This window comes from Gopherus evgoodei, chromosome 7 (genome assembly GCF_007399415.2).
Source record: "Gopherus evgoodei ecotype Sinaloan lineage chromosome 7, rGopEvg1_v1.p, whole genome shotgun sequence".
Classification (NCBI taxonomy): domain Eukaryota; kingdom Metazoa; phylum Chordata; order Testudines; family Testudinidae; genus Gopherus; species Gopherus evgoodei.
The window spans coordinates 53,345,106-53,360,956 of NC_044328.1; the positions used below are offsets into that span (position 1 = coordinate 53,345,106).

The window sequence follows — 15,851 nt, forward strand, 5'->3', positions numbered from 1 at the left end:
GTCCACACAAATTTCAATTTGCAGCTAACTATCAAAACCAACTGGATACAGAAATGTACCGTAAAAGGCAATTCATGTAACTACCTGAACAATCAGTAATACCCCATGGCTCGACTCCTGCAGTCTTAGGCATGAGGAAATAGGAAATTAAGAAATTAGCATTAGAGTAGCATGCAGGATTGGAAGAAAAATAACACTGAGATGAAAACAAGGTGATAGACTTGTTTCTTTTGGGCGTTCTGAGCTCTGCAACACTGCTAATTTTTCCTCTTTTTCTATTCAGGATGGGGGTAGGGCATTCTTCTGTCTGCAGAAACTCCCTTTCATATCACGAAAATTTCCAGAGGAAAACAAAAAAATGTTTCACTTTTCTTATCCCAGGGGGAAAAAAACAAATTTTAATTCCTCTTTCACTTGCCTGCTAAGACCGCCACAAATTGAGGATACCATAAATACCTAATAAAATACCAAGACTTGATTAAATGCATTTTGGGGGCCTATCTACATTATCTATACCAAACCCATTGCTGTGGAATCTGAAAGCAATAATGCCATGAATGGTTAGTTGGAAAGCAAGAAATTCTGAACTAAGGACTTACCAGTTCATGAATGAAAACTTATCTAAATATTGTGTTTTGAAATGTACATTTTGCACCTGATATTTTTTTTAAGTCCTCCATACACGTATGCATTCTGTAAGTCATTTGGGATCTTGCTTCTTTTAAAACATGTTTGTCCACATGAACAGAAGCTTCTGTTTAGCTTCTGGTGGAATACACAGGGAACCCTTCTCTTGTACTAAGTAACAAACTTTATACACAAATAGGCAGGAAGCAGAAATATGGAATCAGAACGGGGATATTTCCATAATGCAGTAAAGGTAAAACATTCTTTTTACAGAGAGACTAAGATTCATCCAGATTTACTACCAGAGCTTATTTTTAAAGTTCTATATGGATAACCTTTAGTTTCCTTCCAAGCATTAATCAAAGGGAACTTGCAACCCAGAAATACAATGTTGCACAGCAGAAGACTGACCCTGCTTCAGACCCATGGGCAGGTTCAGAGCTGCCAGCAAAGCCAGAAGTCCAGCCAGAGAAGAGGCCAGTGAAGAGACCAACTGGAAGACAAGCTGACACCCACATGCCACTGCTTCAAAAATTCATTCCCAATCTGGGCATTAGAGACCTGAAGCTGCCAAATTCACCCTGGGAGTGTCCCAGCAGTCAGCTCCAAAGATGGAGACAGACAGAGATGGAGGAGAAATTGGAACACACAGAACCCTGCCAGTGACAGAAACATGCACTGCCTAATGAGTAATACAGTTGTTTTTGTGCACATCAGTATGCTCTGAAGTTGTGCTTCTATCCCCAAAGTCCAGGTTGTACCAAAAGTGATGTTGCATGTGCGTGACTCTAAAGCAAGGCGGCATCTATCTGTGCTCTTCGAAAAGAGGAGAGGTGATGACTGATGCTTTACTTAATGTACAGTAGTATGCTTAGAGGAATGCTGTCAAGGTTGGGAAGCTGACAATCTGATCTACCTATTTCATTTTCTTAGATCAGTTTTCAAAGCTCACGTGATATGTTGTGCGTGCATGTGTTTTAAATAAATGCTTCATTGCTCTTGGAGAACAAAATCACAGCCAGCAGCCTGACACACTCATGAGAAACCCTACAATAAAATAAGAGCTGCAGCTGCATGCTGTGTAAGAAAAACTTCCATTAAAGACTCAAATGTCAGTTTCAAACAGCTATTTATTATGAGTTAAATGAAGGAATAAATAAAGTATCATAGAACCATAGCAAACCGACCCTTATTAGGATAACTAGTCAACTCCCCTGACAGTGCAGGATTTTTTTTACACTGTTATCTAGGTTTTTGGCTATTCAAGTTTTACACATCACAAATGATGGGTGCTTCCAGCAATTCCTTTGGGAGATGATTCTACAATTTAATAGATCTCATGGTCAGGACATATTTACTGATATACAGTTTCTATATTCATTTATTCCCATTACAACTATACCTCTGAAAGAATTCTTCTCCCTCCTTATGGTTTATATCTGTCTAATATCAAGTGTTCTTCAACCATTTATAGTTATTTCTTTTGCAGACCAAACATCTGTCTATAACAAAAAGTTTTACTGTAGCCACAGAGGCACAAATTAAACTACATTTTAAATGTAAATCTCATCCCTAGGGGACTACTGCATGTGTCACTAAATGTTTCAAGAATCTGGCATGATTAACACACACTGATCAGAGAAGGAGTCAATCTAGCAGAGGATGTTTGGAAATCAGAACTGAAGTGTATTGGTAGAGCTGAGGGATGGAGAGGAGAAATAATACTGAAATAGCAGAGCAGAGGAGGGGGGAAACATTGGTGTTTTACATTGTGTTGTATATAAACATGAGCTATAGTTTAGATTTGAATTGTGTTGACAGGAAGTGCTTGAGTGGTGGCATCTGCCTGCACTATGTTTGCTACTAGCAAGTGCTCTCAATCTTTTAATGAAGTAATAAACAAAGAACAAAGTAAAACAAAAATATCAAAAATTGTGACAAAGGCCCATGGCCTCTTTTGGTCCAGATGAGCTGGACTGAGTGGAGGGGCAATGATGGCTTTACATTACCTTTGAGTTCCTCTGATCTTCAGCATCTGGCTTCCAGGCTGCTCTAACTTACAGCTGCTGGCAAAACCCCACAATGGGCCATTGGGGCATCTAGGGTGTTGCTGGAGTGCAGTGCAAGTTATGCCCCTTCTCCCCTAACATGCCCCCAGCTAAGCTGCTAGCTGTGATAGGAGGAAAGTAAAGCTATTGAGGGAATCCTGAGCTGGCCACCAAGGCCAATTTAAGACCGCTTTTCACTCTCCAAGGGTCTGGCCCAAAGCCTCTACATAAAGTCTTTGTGAGAAGACATGTGAAATGTGTGTTTGTAAATGAAGGTACATTGTCATAGAAGCTTCTGGTACGGTAAATTAATGCTTTAATTCTGCAAAAATTTACTATCAGCTGTAGCGCTTAATAATGTGATGAACAGCTCTACAAACAACCATGGGACTCCACTGCTGAATGAAGTGACTCATATGGATGCTTGCAGGACTGGGCCCTTCAAGAGCAAATGGGACACTGTGAATTATGTTTCACAGATTAAACCAGTCTGCAAGGTCCAATTACAGCAGTTCCCTCACAGTAACTCCTAACAAGAATACAATGTGTAAGCAAAGTGTGAACGCTGAAGGAGCAGCCCATTAACTGATGCCTGGTAACATGTTCAACGGTCAAGGCTGCGAAGGACAGTTACACTTACCCATGGAGAGGCCAGCAATTGTTTGAAGAACCTGCCCTCCTACGCCTTCTGATGTATCCTCTCCAAAATCATCCAAACAACGTCTGGAACATTGCTAAAGTAAAGAAGTGGGACTCTGACAACACTAAAGAATAACCGCACTATTCTGCCATTGCTGTATTGAGTCCCATTAGTTTTAATCTTGCTGTATATTTCGAGTCAAGTCAAGTAATGTTAGATGCCCCAGGCCTTTATCTTGAATCCAAACAGGGCCTCAGAAAGGTTGAACTAAGTTATCAGCTGTATAAATAATAAATGTGATCAACAACAAATAAAATAAAATGGAATCATAACAGAGAAAATTATCTGAATCACAAATCAAGGACAGAGACATTTTCAAACCTCATGTAAAGCAAAAGGAAGAGGTTGGGCAGAGGAACTAGGCAACGTATTTCCAAACTCAGAATCTAACACAATATGTAATGTAGTTCAAGCTGTGTAACAGTGGCAGTCTTGTTGCATAAAAGTACCAGGGAGGTGGATATATTAGGAATACATTAGATTAACAAGGATATTTGGCATGTAAATACCATTTTTCATTCACAAATATCCAAGCACTTTACAAAGGTGGTTAAGTATTATCTTTCCAGATGAGAGTCAGAGACAAAGACGACAGACAGGATAGATATAGCTGATGCTTAAAAGGGGTACAGGATGCTGGTTAACACAGGTCACCCAGAAATAAGAATGAGAAACACATATAGACAGAAAATTTCTGGACTAATGCTGTCCTTCTTCTAATGTGAAATGAAGCCTCCAAGACTGGCAATTTTAGAAAGGACTTTTCCATTCTAAATAGAAATACAATGGAGTTTATTAAAATAATGTTTCTTGGCTAGGAATAAGACCATGAGCAAAACGTCGCCAAGCATGCTGACAGAGTAAAACAAGACTTCCATAAAAGGTTGTGAATAGATGAGCTTTTGCATGAGTTTGCGGAATGGTCTGATCTTTAATGGCTCATCAGACACCAAGCCAAGATGATCACCCCCTAAAAAACAACTTCCTAGGAGGTAGTACTAAAAATACTAAGAACTGAGATGCTCCAACAGGATTTTTATTAATTTAGTAAGACAAAGCTAATAATCCATGACCCAAATGTTTTTCCCTCATTAGGTTGTTTTAAATGTTATATTCTCCCAAATAAATTTAGAAGCTGGCAGATATTAGTTTCCTTTTACAAAGTCATTAAAAGAAAACAAAAAACCAGCCATGACTGGTAACAAACCTTGACAGGGAATGTTTTGTAATACAAAATAATTCAAGTGGGTCTGGTGTAACACAAGATACTAAATCTATTTCCTACCCAAAAAAGAAAATAGAAAATGTAGAATACTTGAAATTAAAGGACCATTAACAATGTGTTACTCATATTTATGAAATGATTATTAGATGCGTCTCCACAAGGTGTGCTATGATGGCTGTTTCTTCAAAGTACAAGAAACATCATGTCACTTGGCTGCCCTATTGCTCTTTTGAGCAGAGGATGAAAGATTGATGGGCATGGAGATTTAATTACAGTTTCATTTGGGTATGTTTTCTCAGGTGGGTTATGACACACGTTGAAAGGCAGGATACTACTTCCTTGGAAATGTTGTTAATTGAACAGACTATCATCCCTCGGATCATTTCCCTTTCAAATTTGATACAAGCCTTTGCATTTTCACCAAAATGAGGTAGGACTGGGTAAATAATTCATTTTTCGGTTTGCTGTCAGTTTCAAAAACCGAAAAGCAGAAAACTTAAACCAAAATTGAAAATGCCTCCCAAAAATTAATCAAAGCTGACCAAAATTTTATTTCAGGTTGAACAAAATGTATCATTGTGCAACGCTTTTTCAAATAAAAGCAAAGGAAATAAAAGGCTAGATTCTTAGAAATCAGGAGGAAGAAGAGGTGGTGATGTTCACCTTATAACTTTATAGCCCACTGGTTAAGGGCACTCACCTGGGGATATGGGAGATCCAGATTCAGTTTTCCCCTTTGCCTGACAAGAAGAAGGGATTTAAAATTGCATCTCCCATGCTGCAGAAGTTTGCGCTAACCACTGCACTATGGGATATTCTGGTGTTGGTCTTTCCAAATTTCCACTGTTGAAGCTGTTCCACTTTGTTCCACCATCACCTCCTCCTTCGCTGCCTCCCTCCTCCTAAACCCCATTTTGTGAATGGAACTTAAGTCCCGAAAAGAATTTTTGGCTGAAACTATTCAGCGAATTTGTGTCAAATTCACTAATAGTTTTGGGTTGACAAAAACTGCATTTTTTCAGTGAATAACCTCCCACCCCTCTAATTAGTGGCCAGGCTTTCTCCCTCCTTAAAGATGACCATTCCTCATATGATTAACTAATTAGATGATTTATGCAAAAGTAGCTTGGTCCGCATGCAGATAAGATCTCAGAAACATCTTGTATGTTACTAAGGATCACACTGAGCTAATTTTCTATCTAAAATCTATAACTGGATTTCTGGGCATCTTGAGCACTCACAGATTGCTCATCTCTAGAAATGCTGAGTACTGTTGCTGTTTTCACCCCCAAGAGACCAGTTCTTCAAGGAGTCAGGAGACTACTTAGCAGACACCTGTAGCTTTATTGTCAATACAGCTAGAATTATGGAGCTAGGTTATGCACGCTAGCAAACATATTACTGTCTTGACACATGATAACTCAGAAGAAGTCTGTCAGAGGAGTCCTTTAGAGTAGTCTCTGAAATAGATTTGTGCATAAGCAGATGGGCAATAATATTCAAAATCCTGCCATGATGTAAAATTTTTCCCCAATTAAGTCATCTGCTGGTGCAATGCAGATTATTTTCTCAACAACCTAGAATATGCTCAGATTCCCTGAAGTAAGCAGCCTGTGTTCTGGTTCCAGGCAACCTGGATTTATCCATCTCGGAGGTTACTAACACAGAACAAAAACTTCTCATTTCTATGCTTTGGTAGTTATACAAGTTTTCTCAGAGCAGTAAGACAATATAAGGGTTAGTTAATGTTTGTGGAAGAGGCACCTCTAAAACTCTTTCACAATAATGAACTTTGATAAAGTTTTAATTTGATTTGAAAGGGACACTTTTAAGTTTTCCAGTATATAGCTCAACATCTCACCAACCATTCGTAATTACTATCTGCTTATAAAATCCACCTAATTTGTTATGGGCTTCCTTTTTATACTATTTTTTAAAATTAGTATTGTTTTTTCTTATAAAACAAAATCTGACAGCAGTCCAGCTCTTTGAGACCTGACCTTCAGTAAGAAATCAGGGTGCCTTCACAATAGAAATAGCTTGAAAAAATTGCTAAATTTCAGGTGATTAAAATGAGTAAATATTGAATTTGAGAAAATTATGAAAAATCTTGACAGGGTCTTTTTAATTAAAAAGGAATACTGATGCAGTAAAAGTGAATAGAAAGCCCAGTTCCAAGGCTTCAAAACAATTTACTGCAGTAAGAAATCTTTACTTTAAAATCATACTGTCTGAATTTACTTGCCAACTACACCACTATAATGCAGCTCTGTTTCTCTACCGTATCTGACTATGTGATGCACAGTATTCAAACATACAGTGCCTGAAGTTGCAAAAAGTACATTACCCACACAAGGCCAATATCTGCTAACATTGACACTTGTTACAGCTGGTACCCTCACTGGGTGGATACTATTAACATGGCCAAGGATAACCCCATTTATTTCAAGAGACTTTGGATCCGGTTCTCAATGAACATGGACTATGAACTACCCTTTCAATCACATTGATATTCTCCTGCCCCACCCCATCAAGTCAGTGTTCTGGCACATTGGTTGGGTAGCGCAGGAGGCACCTTGTTCTGCAACTGCCTTTGCTTCACCTGCCTTGTGAATAAATAAAGGTTTTCAGTTCTATCCAGCATCTTTCATCAGTAATATGAATGCAATTTTTAAAAATGCCTCATTGACTTAGGAATACAAGTCTGCCTAGATCTTCATCATACAGTTCATCAGATATTCTCGATTCACTTTTTACTTTCACATAATTCACTAAAAGGTTGCTTTGATGTTGCACCTTATTTTGAGGAATCTTGGCATCTGGAATAGATATCTTGCCAATAAGAGAGATCGTCCAACAGGGCTTGAGATGTTGATTTCAGTAGCCTAGACAGTTACAAACTGGCACTACTATCAGTAGAGCATTTCTAGTAGGCCAAATAGCCATCAGATGTTAATGACATTCAGTCACTGCTGATAGGGAATGCATAGAACCAGACACTTGGAAGTGAAAGGCTCTATATCCCAAAACATAACTTAACTCTGCAGTCCTCACAAATTAATCCTTTCACATGAAATGGCTAATAGGCATAAATGCAGTATTTACGCAAAATTGGAATTGCATAACAATATGATACTATATCATCCATATTTATATACACAGAGAGATGATGGGATGAAATGCCCCAAATCAACTCAGAGTCAATGTAACTGCCTGCTAATACTTTATGTAGACAATGTTAGATCTAAAGCACTCAGACCCAGGAAAGGAAAGGAAACTAGATAATTAAGGCTAGTCAGGAACTATCCCACTCAATTTCAGCATGCTGAGATTTAAGGTATTCATTTTACTTCTTCCTTCCTTTGGTTTCTGTGAAGCCTCACAATCACACACACAGTTATCATGTCATGTTCCTAGGACCTTCACACGCACCAACTTTACTGACCTGCAGCATCTGCAGATAGCCTTCTTGTGGATCACAGAGCAATGAAGATATTCTATGATTATTTCTCATGCATCTCTGATTGTTGTCTCTTGACAGAGGGAAGATTTGCCGGATAACCGTCATCCTCCCGAGAGCACTGTGTACCAATTCTAATATTTCATTATCACTGATTTCCTGTGAAGAGAAACACAGTCCTTTTAAACAATACAACACACATATTTCTTGTATTGCTGACATTATTTGATCAAATATTCTAAACAGAAAATGACCCTGAATTTTTTTTAATAGATTCAATCCAGGACAAATGATCCCACTTTGTATATGTTAATAGGAATGTTTTATATGCATCATTTAAAACAGACTAGACCTCAGCATTATACAGCACCTTTTATGCCCAAGCTATCTTGGCTCTTCTTATACATTAGCTACTTAGCTTATTATAGCAAAATGATGAGATGGTTAAAATAGCTTGGTTAAACAAGGACCAATAAGTGCTTTCATCCAAAGTGTAAACTGCATTCAAGCAGAAAGTTAGTTAATATTTTTAGGTCTTTTTTTTTTTTTTTTTTTTTTTTTTTTATTTAAAGGTCATGTCATTTTGTGCCTCATCACATCCTGATTCTGCTTGGGACCAAAAGCATAAGTGGCAAAACAGCATATGAAAGGCTGTTCTTACAGTAATCCTGGCCAGACCAAAATCTCATGAGAAAACCCACATTTTGTACAACTGACAGCCCTATTTTGCAGACTAAAGGGTATGGAAAGTTCTGATAAGCATCTGAAATCTTTTGACAGTTTAACCACATTAGCAAAAGAAGTCAAGATTAGGTGAGGCTTTGTTAACACATGTAAACTAAACTTGACATAGCGATGACGTTAACTTGCATCTATTTTAAGGAAAATATCTTCTATCTTAATTAAGCTGGTTGAGATCAACCTATGACTACCCTTGTGTTTTTACTAAGGAAAAATGGTTGCCTTGACCTCTTTTCCTAATCTTGGACATTTTACTGAATGAACCACCAAACCTTTTGGGTTCCCTTGTTAATAGCACAGTAATTGTGTAGACATTTGGAAGTGCATTACACTACCAATGATTTCTCTCAAAGCTTTGGATCTTAGAATGCATTTTTCTTTTATTTGATCAGGATGTTAAGAATCTTCTCTTAGATTTCGACCAGAGATGTTCAAAAATAGGTGCCTAAAATTGGACTTCTAGGGCCATATTTAGGCAACTAAATAGGTGGCCTGATTTTTAAAAGTGCTGAGCCCCTAACAGCTACCTTTGAAGTCAAAAGGTAAATTTTGTTCTTTTCTCAGATATTGCATGTAAGTGAAAGGGAGCTCCTGGGTGTCTAGACATCTTGAAAGTTAAATAATTTCCTAGGTGTCTAGATATGGATTTAGGCACTCATTTTTGAAAATTTTGGGCTGAATGTTTTTGACTATTTCATTAAAAAAACCATCATCACAGATAATGAAAAACACTTAAAGATCACAACAAAGAAAAAATGCAGGATAGAAAGAAGACAAAGTAGTTGAAGGAAAAGAGAAAAAAAATAGACTAGGTTAAGAAGAAAATCCAAAATTATTTGGTCAACTTCCACCTCAACAGTCACCAGAGACAAACAAAAAAAAGACTGTAGGTTCAAGGGTGTACGGTGACTGACTTATGTCATGACACACACAAGATTCTAGGGGCAACAGGTTTCATGGTGGTGAACTGACCATCTTTTTTCTGATTCACAAGGCATTTTATTAACACACTGATAGGCATTTATAGCCAGCTGCAACATCATGATATATTAAATGATGATATTCTATGTAATAGCAATTCTGTTTTGTGAGATTATGGACAATGTGAGCTTGAGACATTTAATTGCTCAGTGTATTTGTCATTTTTAGTTGCTAGGTATACCCTTGGCTTCAGTTTATCAGTTAATGTGGAGGGTAAAAATGAATGCTGTCATATCTTCACTGTTCCAGAAAAGTTTGGAAGGAAAAAAGAAAGTAAAGGAAGAGAGGAAGAAGGAAGGAACACCACCAATCTTGCCTGTCTTGGGACAGGCTCCCATAGGAAACTGATGAAGCTTTCACTGCTTTGCTTCTTAATGTTGAATTTGCTTAAATGTAGCACAGAAGATTTCAGAAGTTGCACTGCTACTAATGAGGTGCCATTGTTAGAACAGGTTTCAGACTAGCAGCCGTGTTAGTCTATGTCCGCAAAAAGGACAGGAGTACTTGTGGCACCCTTAGAGACTAACAAATTTGTTTGAGCATAAAGTTTCGTGGGCTACAGCCCACTTCTTTGGATGCATAGAATGGAACACACAGAAAGAAGATATTTATACATACAGAGAACATGAAAAGGTGGAAGTAGCCATGCCAACTGTAAGAGGCCAATCAACTGAGATGAGCTATCATCAGCAGGAGAAAAAAAATCGAGATGACCCAGATAGTCTAAGGTGTGAGGAGAACTTAACATGGGGAAATAGATTCAATTAGTGTAATGACCCAACTATTCCCAGTCTCTGTTTAAACCTAAGTTAATTGTATCTAATTTGCATATTAATTCAAGTTCAGTGGTCTCTCTCTTTGGAGTCTGTTTTTGAAGTTTTCTTGTTGCAAAATTGCCACCTTCAAGTCTGTCATTGAGTGGTTAGAGAGGTTGAAGTGTTCTCCCACTGGTTTTTGAATGTTATGATTCCTGATGTCAGATTTGTGTCCATTTATTCTTTTGCGTAGAGACTGTCCGGTTTGGCCAATGTATATGGCAGAGGGGCATTGCTGGCACATGATGGCGTATATCACGTTGGTAGATGTGCAGGTGAACGAGCCCGATGGTGTGGCTGATGTGATTAGGTCCTATGATGGTGTCATTTGAATAGATATGTGGACAGAGTTGGCATCAGGCTTTGTTGCAAGGATAGGTTCCCTGGGTTAGTGTTTCTGTTGTATGGTGTGTGTATGGAAATCCTGGACACCCCATCATCTCAAGCATTGGCACCCTAACAGCAGGATTGTCTGGCTATGTGGACTCTTTCCTCAAGCCCTACATTACCAGCACTCCCAGCTATCTTCGAGACACAACTGACTTCGTGAGGAAACTACAATCCATTGGTGATCTTCCAGAAAACATCATCCTGGCCACTATGGATGTAGAAGCCCTCTACACCAACATTCCACACAAAGACGGACTACAAGCCATGAGGAATAGTATCCCCGATAATACCAAAGTAAACCTGGTGGCTGAACTTTGTGACTTTGTCCTCACCCACAAACTATTTCACCTTCAAGTCAGCGGTACTGCTTTGGGTACCCGCATGGCCCCACAGTATGCCAACATCTTTATGACTGACTTAGAACAACGTTTCCTTAGCTCTCGTCCCCTAATGCCCCTACTCTACTTGTGCTACATTGATGATATCTTCATCATCTGGACCCATGGAAAAGAAGCCCTCAAAGAATTCCACCATGATTTTAACAATTTCCATCCCATCATCAACCTCAGCCTAGACCAATCCACACAAGCGGTCCATTTCCTAGACACTACTGTGCTAATAACCGATAGTCACATAACCCCCACCCTATACCAGAAACCCACTGACTGCTATACTTACCTACATGCTTTCTTTTGGGTGGTGCAAGTTTAAACAAAGTACATACCACCGCAAAGTAAATGTACAGGTTGGGAGGAATGACAGGAGAAAGGCATCTAGTTGAAGAATACCTTAAGAGGAAGAGATTAATTAATTTAGGGATGCATGTGTTCCTGCACAGAACAATTTGGGTCAAAGATGAGGGTAAATAGCAGAGATTCACAAACACAAACCACAGCCTAAGTTTCTTCTTCAAGCTTGGTTAGTACTCAAGTTTCTCTGCCAGACCTTCAATGTCCTAGCTCCCTAAACCCTTTTAGCACAAAAAGATGCTTCTATTGCCTGTTCATTGCAGCTGAAGTTAACTGCACATGGCTTACATATTTTATATTAAAAACTATTTTTGACTAGGGAAATACAATGATTTTAAAATCCTGGGTTTAATTCACTACTGAAATTGCTGTAGGGTGGCTATTTGTTAACTCCTGTTTCCTGTGAAGGGTTCCCCTGAGGGAATGGCAAACCAATGGTACCGCCTATTACCTTCCCTTCTGTGTCCCATTTGAAAGGGACAGTTTTTAATTCTGGCTAGAGCTCCATAGAAGCTCCACTAGTGGAATCTGAATATCTTCATCAGCTCTTCTCCCCAATGCTTTGGCCACACCTTCTCCACAGCTGGTCCAACCCAATTTCTAAGCTGCACAAACCAGCCCTGAGCCTTTCTTGAAGTGGGGTTTGCCACTGTGCTTCCCCCATTCTGTCAAGGGGCCCTGCAGCTTGTGTTCTGTCAGCAGCAGTGAATCTGGCCCTCTATTTTTAGCATGAAAGAAATAAGTCTTTTGTTTTCATTTCACTTTTGCTCTCAAGCTGTGAGTGAAACGACTATGAGGTTATTATAATTACTTGGTTTGGTAGACTAGAACGGCAGCTTTGGCTCGTTTTAGTCCTTTTCTGCCAATTTCCAGTCTGATTTAGGATTTTTTTTTTTAAACTTTGCAGAAGGTTACTATCATGATACTAATGACAGGCCAGTTAGTGGGGGTAAAATACATAATATAGTCTCCCAGAAGCTGAATAGAGGGCTTTTGAGATTTGTTACTGAATTCAGGTAAGTTCCTGATGCCTTTACTGGAACCAGTGCACAGGCACTCCACAGGTATCCTGCAGGCACCAAAAGGTCCTCCAGGCAGATTGCTTTATTCCTTCTCTTCTCTGTGGGAAGCCATACAGGGTACCTAATCATTTGGTATGCTCATCTGAGCAAGAAACGTTTTCATGGGATACCCCTTGCCTCATCTTTTTTCTCATCAGTTATCCTTCTGGGGCAAGCCTCTTCACACACAAACTCCAATGGAGTGAGGTTAAACAACAAGAAACTTATTTTTAAAAGAACAATTTAAATTAGCAAGAACTTTCAACTAACTTACACAGGAGGCAAAGGCTGGTTCAATGGCTGCACCAACTGATGAATAGATATTTAGGGACAGGGTCTCCTAACCTCATGTCCAGAATACTTGAACTGAGATGCATGAGCATGTGCATTGCTTAATTACAGTGAATAAGTCTGAGACTCACTTAGCAGGACATGCTTTTCCTATGGTGGGGATCTGCAGAGGAACTTTTTGGAGGAATGTTCAGCCATGACATCTTTCACCCATCAATCACCCATATCTGCTGGTGGATAAATCCATTTTAGAGATGTGGAAACTGAGGCACGGTGAAGTTAACTGACTTTCTCCGGGTCACGAAGCAAGTCAACGGCATAGCCAGGGACTGAACCCTAAGATGTCAACTCTCACCTTGGTGTTTTTAAAACTAGACACTGCATCCCATTTGTCAAAATACTTGCAGTTCTAGTTTTATAGTAGGTATGATAAATGTTATGCACAGAAAGTTTATCTGAATCCCAAGAATGAAAATTAAATAAAAAGTAACCCTAAAAGGACAAAAAATATGTGCATTGGACTCTTGTTTTATATCAATCAGGACAACTGTGTGTATTCAGAAAATAGTTTTTCACGAAGGCAGAAAAAAAGTCATTTCAAAGGATCTTATAATTAAGCCCTAATTTGTCTATTTATTTATTTTAAAGTGATTTCCTTTTTTCACATACATGATACAAAATCTTTCTTCACTTTGTGAAACAGAGGAAGTGCTCTGCTTAACTATTTGGCCGCTTAGTTTTTGTTTTTTTGTTTGTTTTTTTAACAGAAATTTAACCCTGATTTTCCAGTCAATATGAGGGTCATTAGGGCTGTTATGGCACAAGGCTGCTGCAGTGCAGGGAATGGGGATGTGTAAATGCTGGATACTACACCTGTGATATCATATAGCCTAGTTTCACACAAAACCTTTAGTTCAGTGTCTTCCAGCTTTGATCCCACAGTACCATTACAATGCTGTGACTTAAGCCTTTACCAAATGTAGGGTTAATTGGTTTGTTTGTCTCAAGCATTTTCTTTTGAAGATGAAAGACTTCATTCTCCACTACTTTGGCCCTTGAGTAGTCATTTCCTCTCATCCATAGAAAGAACTACCAAATCTGAATTACCCACTCACTTATACCACGGATAGCATTTTACACCAGCTTTGCACTCACTGGCCCAAAGCCTCTTCTATGGCTCAGAGGTACATAGCAGCCTGTGGGGACAGGAGTGCAAATATTGCCTTTTCTGCTTCTCTAATCCTGGGCTGGCTGTGCGCCAGTCTGTCTCCCGTGACTAACTGCTGAAAGCAAGGGGTTGATTCAGCAGCTGGGAATACCATGACATAGGGATAGCTGACCCTCCTTCCCCAGTCCATGTGCTGTATTAGGGAGCATGTGACATAAGAGCTACAACAAAATTCCATGCCAGTACACAGACACTACAGTGAGGGAGGCCTGACAGAGTGGGAGAGAGCCATATCACATCTAATAGGTTTTAATGGTGATCACAGAACACCTGCCAGATGACCAAGGTGTTGGAGGCTCCTACACAGGCTCTCCCCTATTTTCTAACCTTGGTCATTTATTCTCATCTTTCTCACGCCATTGTACACTAGGCTGAAGAATAAGAAAGAAAAAGAGGAGAGATGGAAGGAAAGAGCATGAGCCAGCTTCACCCGGGGGAAAGGAGCTAAGAGCAGCTCCCTGTAGCACACCCATTCTTGCCTTGAGTACAGCAGGGAAAGATCTAGCACATACTCCCCATGCCATTGGGACCTCACACACGCCAAGGGAGGGGAGATGGAAGCTTCCATACCAGCCTCAAACACTTTAACAATTTGTCATTATTATATAAATTATGTAAAGTTATGCAAATACATGCAAATATAAATAACTTATTTTTATTCATGCTGTTGGTATATATGAATAATCTTTGAGGAAAGATAAGATTGCTAAATAAAGCCCACAGCCTAGACGCAAAAATAAAATGTCTGCCCTTCCTGGTCACATAGACTATTACACGTAGAGCCTGCACTGGAAGTGGTGGTCAGCCCTAGCACCCATTTATCTAGTTATACACAAAGAACATCAATTAGTTAGTTTGGAATACCTCACCATGTGCTCAGGGGAATATTTAAATCTACTTTGGTTGTTTTCAGCTATCATAGCACAAATTGCAAAATGAGACAATTAAGTTTCACATTACAATCTCTATTTTCCTAGAGGTAATGACAGAAAATTATAACTTGTAATAATATTAAACATTTAAAGAACCAAAAGAGATTTCCAGAAAGTAGGTCCCTAAGAAAATCAGAGGATTAACTTGAATGGCAACAAGGGCCATGAGTTTCATAAACTCACAGGGGTTGACAACCTTCAGCTGCAGCCCATCAGGGCAATCCACTGGCGGGCCGCAAGATATTTGCATGCATCCATGCTGATGATGTGTTCTGCTCTATTACAATCCAAAGTAGCATGGATCGACACATGTTCATTTTCATTATTTGAGTCAGATGCCACCAGAAGAAGGTTGATTTTCTTTTTTGGTGGTTTAGGTTGTGTCGTTTCTGCATCAATGTGTTGCTCTTTTAAGACTTCTGAAAGCATGCTCTACACCTCATCTCTCTCAGATTTTAGAAGGCACTTCAGATTCTTAAACCTTGGGTCAAGAGTTGTAGCTATCTTTTGAAATCTCACATTGGCACCTTCTTTGCATTTTGTGTAATCTGCAGTGAAACTGTTCTTAAAATGAACATGTGCTGGGTCATCATCCTAGACTGC

At 39.2% G+C, this 15,851-nt stretch overlaps 1 protein-coding gene across 3 annotated transcripts in view; it reads right to left on the bottom strand.

The window, feature by feature from the left end:
• GRID1 (glutamate ionotropic receptor delta type subunit 1) overlaps nucleotides 1–15,851 on the bottom strand; it is an 870,609-nt gene that overhangs the window by 175,010 nt on the left and 679,748 nt on the right. For all 3 annotated transcript variants that reach the window (XM_030569895.1, XM_030569896.1, XM_030569894.1), the window contains exon 6: nucleotides 8,046–8,219. In XM_030569895.1, coding sequence (XP_030425755.1) covers nucleotides 8,046–8,219 — 174 coding nt within the window. The remainder of the gene's footprint in view (nucleotides 1–8,045; nucleotides 8,220–15,851) is intronic.